Source organism: Osmerus mordax, chromosome 7, assembly GCF_038355195.1.
Source record: "Osmerus mordax isolate fOsmMor3 chromosome 7, fOsmMor3.pri, whole genome shotgun sequence".
Lineage (NCBI taxonomy): Eukaryota > Metazoa > Chordata > Actinopteri > Osmeriformes > Osmeridae > Osmerus > Osmerus mordax.
In genome coordinates this window covers 9,047,852-9,053,865 of record NC_090056.1, presented here as the reverse complement: position 1 = coordinate 9,053,865, position 6,014 = coordinate 9,047,852, and the positions used below count along the sequence as shown (strand labels likewise).

General features: G+C 52.9%; 1 protein-coding gene across 1 annotated transcript in view; it reads left to right on the top strand.

The window, feature by feature from the left end:
* Positions 1-4,308: 4,308 nt before the first annotated feature.
* plxna2 (plexin A2) overlaps positions 4,309-6,014 on the top strand; it is a 107,309-nt gene continuing 105,603 nt past the window's right edge. Inside the window, 5 exon segments of the mRNA XM_067239007.1 lie at positions 4,309-4,443; positions 4,445-4,480; positions 4,483-4,624; positions 4,627-5,306; positions 5,308-5,457. Of these exon segments, the coding sequence (XP_067095108.1) occupies positions 4,309-4,443; positions 4,445-4,480; positions 4,483-4,624; positions 4,627-5,306; positions 5,308-5,457 (1,143 nt within the window).

Below are 6,014 nucleotides of genomic sequence, written 5' to 3'. Positions count from 1 at the left end.
TTCTTTATCTCCTGGAATACAATTGCAGTAAATATGAATTTAGGAGATCAAACAAACTTTGGCGCCATTGTTAAGGAGCTTAGCATATGCTAAAACATGGAGGGAGGGGGGTGAGGAGATGCTGCTAGGTTGCAGGGTGAGAGGGGCTCATGCCTCTCTGTCTCTGTAGCCTCTCCGCTGGCTGCATGTTCCTCACCCTGCACGGTCTACAACCATCCCTGGTTTCTCACTTTGTCCTTTTTCACAGTCCCCCCATTTTCCTCTCTTCCTTTCCCTCCCTCGTTTGCTCTCCAGTGTGACAGACCCTTCACTTCCACAGATTATCTGCCACAATGCCGTCCTCTGTGCCCACTGTTGGCACAGGCCCTGTAGCTTGCCCAGTGGCTGTGGGCATTGCCAGCGTTTAGGCACAGGCACGGGTGCCCAGGCGCCCGTTCTGAGACAACAGCAGAGCTTGCCAATGGTCTGCAGCTCCTCACTATTCATTATAGAGCTATGCAAAAACAGTCTTTACTCCAAACCATGATCACAGCTTCTGTGCATAGTGGAATGTGGTGGGCTATTTTGTCTTCATTGACTGTCTACTCGGTGGTTTGTTTTTCTTTTCTCATACGGCTGGCTTGGGGGTTGTTGGGTGACCAGATGACTGGAAATCTACTGGTGTGTGCGATTCTTCTTCACCCTCGGAGAGAGAACCGTGGTCCACCACAGGCAGCCGTGCTCTGGTGTGCTGGTCAGCGTGGAGGTCCAGCAGGCCTTGCTGTTGTGTACCTCAGATGGTGCAAATCCAGGCTGCATCAAAGGAATCATTGAGGAAGAGATAAATGTGTTTAGTGCGCTGGGTGCTTTCAGGTTTGTAGAGAGCGTTTTTTTCCCCTTAGTTAGCTTGTGTGATGTAATTCCCAGAGTAGCTGACATTTTGTTGGTATGCCAATATCTCTTTCTGCATCACTACAACTTACACTGTTGTCATGTGTCAACAGATCAGAGCTTCTGCACACACAGGGTTTGTTTAGAAAACAGATGGTTCAGTGTGGCCATGCCGGCATAGACAGCTCCCTGTTGCGTGCAGTCCCTGTTTCTAGGGCGGTAAGCTAAGCAGAAGCTCCACACTGGTCTCCACGTCCTATATGAGATGGTATGGTCAGTCTGTATGGAGGTGCTAGCCTTTTATACAAACCCTTTGCATAACCAAAGGCCGTCTGCCTGACTCCGAATGAGAATGTCTCACTCATGCAACCGCAACAACCACATGAACATGACCAACGGCTAACTCCACCGTAGAGCACTGGTGAGCCCCTCCAGCCACCTCACTTGTCGAGGTTTTTGGGTGACTGTGTTGTGAGTCACTACTAACATTATGTAAATCGTGTGGCGTTATTTCTGACTCCTAGCCGAGAGCGAGAATATAGCGTCAGACGACAACAAAAGAAGGTGGATGCGGTTCTGCTTTTCTAAAACTCCTGCTTGGCAGTATAATGAGGAAAGTCCCTGTGTAGAGAGGGTGACAGAGGGGGACAATCAACATAAACAAAGCTCCGTCGCCTCTCCTCCCGAAAGCAATATTAACAGCTAACCTTTCAGAAGTCATTTATTGTGGAGGGTGCCTTCCTCAATGCAGCTGCCGCTACAACATGAAAAGAGGAAGAAAGGATTGATGCATATATATTCCTCCCAAGGCCTGGGGGGGAAGGGGAAGAGAGAGAGAGAGAGAGAGAGAGAGAGAGAGAGAGAGAGAGAGAGCGAGAGGGAGAGAGGAAGGAGAGATGGATGGGAGTAATATATCTACCAGGGAGGAGGGGGGTGGGGTAGGGTTCCTCGGTGCTTCTAAAGCCCCAGAGGGCAAAAGGCTGAGGGGCTGGGGGGAAAGAGCTGGCTCAGCAGGAGGCTGATTATACCTCCAGAGGGATGTGCTCTGCTCCTCCAGCATGGGCAAACTCAAACAAAGGAGCGTAGCGGAGGGAGGGAGGGGGGGGGGGAGAGGGAGGGAGGTAGGGGGAGCGGTTAAGGGCCCAGGCCCGGCTTTACTGCCCAGGCTGCTTGGGTTTTATGGCCATGCTAATGTAGTGCTTGTGGGAGCGGGCACCTCCCACACCTCCGCCTGCACACACGCCTCCAGCGGGCTGAGCGGCCCGCCAGGCCTTAGAGCCGGCTTTATGGGCCTGTGGATCAATAGCCTCCCCAGGAGGGTTTATTAACGTCAGGGTCGGAGAGAGCACCCCTCCATCACCCAGGGGGGAGGGGGCCTGAGGTGGCCGCCACCACGATGAGAAACAAGAGAGACTTGAAAACGGCAGTCACTGTTCAGAGGGACTCAGTCAGAGCCAGGCGGATCTTGACTAACGCTGTACTGGCGAATTTTGTGTCATGTCCCCCCCCCCCCCCCCCCCCCCCCCACCACCACCACCCTTCTCCCTAGTTACTTACACATGCAAATTGACGGTGCGACTGATTATTCTATCCACATATCTCACCCTTGTTTCTCTCTGCCCTCGCTGCTCAACATGCAAATGCGGAGCGTAACGAACGCCGTAGGGCCGTCTTCGACACGTTCAGCCCCCTGGTGTTCCCGCCACGCTCCCCAGCTCTCCCCCCCCCATCCTTCCACCCCCCCCGCTTCTCACCACTAATTACCCTTGTTGGATCGCTACGCCTAATCATACTTGATTTTGGGATGCGGCACCATTGTCTCCCTTGTTAGCTCCTCGTTCTACACTGAGACACTGATAAAACACACACTCTGTCAGAGAGGGCAGCACACACACACACACAGTGTTGGATGGTGTAATGGGGGATCTGTGCATGCCAAACGTTGGCCTGCTTCATTCAGGTGTGATTGTACCAGAGCCTGTGATTAATCCTTGCTGCATCTGATCGTGTCAGCGGGAACATCACATAAGATAGACGAGAAAGAGGAGGAATGTTGGGAGCAATAATTTATGGATTTAAATCCTGTATAACAGGACTCTTAAAGAGCAGAGAGTGAGGGAGGGAGTGATGGGGGGATGAAGCAAACGGTGTGAGGGAGGGATAGAATGAAGGAGGGGTGCGAAGAACAGGGATCCCAATTTGTTCTCACTTTGTTCCAGTAATAAGATCCAGACCTCCCCTACCAGTGGACGAGATAATGAACTCCTGAGGAAAAACGTTGAAGAGGGAGCTCTCCCTCTCCTGATTTATGTCAGAGATGGGGGGGTGGGGATTCTCTGTTGCCTGGGTAAAGAATAGTTACACAAATTGCTGAATTTCCTTGATGTATGTTTTCACGGAGAAGAGGAGTAGGTCTTGAGGCAAGAGCTACTGCACAGTGGGGGAGACCACAATAATCAGGAGAATTGTAAGATATGAATGAAGTGAAATGTCAGCTAATTTCAGCGTCATATCTTTGGTTTAGAGTCGTTAACGCCAAATGCCACATCAACATCTCATTAACTGGTCTTTTAATTAAGATGCTCTACGTGGTTGTTTGGTCGTTAAAAAATTATGAAAACAATTGAACCAACTGCTTTCCATGACTACTACATCTTTATGAACCTCTTGCTTATTCACGGTCTTTTCAGACCAGGCTTCTCAATGTTTTACACACGGCTGTTTTACTGGAATCTTGGAATGTTGTGGCTCCTCTAGCCTTGAGTGAGTTTCTGTGCTGTTAGAATGACAGTTATTCTGATGATTCAGATGACTCACAGTTTAACATCCAGCACATTGCGCCCGGGTAGGTCTGTGAAATGTGATGCTCTGGACAGGCTGCTGGGTGCTGTTCTTAGAAACCTCCGCCTCACTGTTTGACGAGGTACTATGACTCAGGTCAGGCTACATTTCCGTTGCTGTAACCTGCTCACTTTCCTGCATTGTCTCGTCCTGCCCTGCTATTCCTTTGGAATGTGGCGATAAAGCTTTCCCTGCTATTGTCTCAGGCGGTCTCCATCCCCCTGCTCCATTGCTCATCGCCCTACCTGAGGGGGACCTCTGACCCTCTGCTAACAGCAGGAGCCAGTGAATGAAGAGATGTTTTCCATCAGCGTTAATCTGCTTCCCTTTGATAGAATGTGAGTCGGTATGGGCGAACACTAATTCATTTCTTCCTCCCTCTCCCTCTTTCAGAAACATGTGAAGACCTGGTGAAGCATCAAACGGAAAGTTAGCCTTCAGCAACGCAAAGGGGAAGGTAGCCGCCCTCCTGCCATCCTCCTCTCCCTCCTCCCACATCTCTGTTTCGTCTGCTGTTGCCTTGCAGGCCCCCGTGAGCCATGGAAGGCTGGCGGGTCGCACGCAGGACATTCTCACCAGGCCCCTGCAGGGGGCGCCATGCTGGTGCTGCTGGCCTGCTGGCTCCTGGCGTTCTCCGCCGTGTGCAGCAGCCAGACCTTCACCAGCTTCCACCCCGAGAGGCGGGAGTGGGCCTTTAACCACCTGACCGTCCATCAGAATACCGGGGCGCTGGTACATCGGCGCTGTCAACCGCGTCTACAAGCTGTCCAGGGAACCTCACCCTGCTGGTGTCCCCACGACACGGGCCCCGAGGACGACAACAAGGCCTGCTACCCCCCGCTGATCGTCCAGCCCTGCTCCGAGCCCCTGGTCTCCACCAACAACGTCAACAAGCTGCTGCTCATCGACTACTCCAGAACCGTCTGCTGGCGTGCGGTAGCCTGTACCAGGGCGTGTGCAAGCTGCTGAGGCTGGACGACCTGTTCATCCTGGTGGAGCCGTCCCACAAGAAGGAGCACTACCTCTCCAGCGTCAACCAGACGGGCACCATGTACGGGGTGATCGTGCCCTCCACCCAGGCCAGGACGGGACCCTGTTCATCGGGGACAGCCGTGGACGGCAAACAGGACTACTTCCCCACCATCTCCAGCCGCAAGCTCCCCCGCGACCCCGAGTCGTCCTCCATGCTGGACTACGAGCTGCACACGGACTTTGTGTCGTCGCTCATCAAGATCCCGTCCGACACGCTGGCGCTCGTCTCCCACTTCGACATATACTACGTGTACGGCTTCGCCAGCGGCGCCTTCGTCTACTTCCTGACCGTGCAGCCCGAGACGCCCGAGAACAGCATGTCGTCGGGCGGCTCCTCCGCCGACCTCTTCTACACGTCGCGCATCGTGCGCCTCTGCAAGGACGACAGGAAGTTCCATTCGTACGTGTCGCTGCCGGTGGGCTGCGTGAAGAACGGCGTGGAGTACCGCCTGCTGCAGGCCGCCTACCTGGCCAAGCCCGGCAGCGTGCTGGCCGCCGCGGTTAACATCAGCGCCCAGGACGACGTGCTGTTCACCGTCTTCTCCAAGGGCCAGAAGCAGTACCCACCGCCCGCCCGATGATTCGCGCCTCTGCGTCCTCACCATTCGCGACATCAACGCCCGCATCAAGGAGCGTCTGCAGTCCTGCTACCAGGGCGAGGGCAACCTGGAGCTCAACTGGCTGCTAGGGAAGGATGTGCAGTGCACTAAGGCGGTGAGTTGACACACACACATACACACGCACAGACACACACATACACACACAGGACACACACATACACACGCACAGACACACACATACACACACAAACACACACATACACACACACAGACACACATGGTGGCCAGAGTGAATACTTAAATGTTTCCCTCTCACGCTGGGAGCTTGCATCAGCCTTTCCTTCACCACCAAGACCCAGTGGTATCCTTCATTCAAATGTGATACTTTAGCATCCTTCTGAGGTTTAATTCATAGTAATGGCTCACAGAACAGACAGAGCGCTCATGTTTCCTTCAGTCAGCATCAGGCAGAGTTGTGACCCGAGATCTCCACTGACCCCAGAAACCACAAGGCTGCATGCTCTCACCAATAGTAAACACAGCCATCAAGATGTAAATGACTTTGACTGCTACACTTCCCCCTTATCAAATGCTTCTTACACTACATGTAATTATGGCTAATTGTTTTGCTGCTCTGATATGTGGAACAGCCACATGAAAGCCTATCTCAATGAGAGATATTCACAAATAGGAGGGGATTTATTTTTCTTG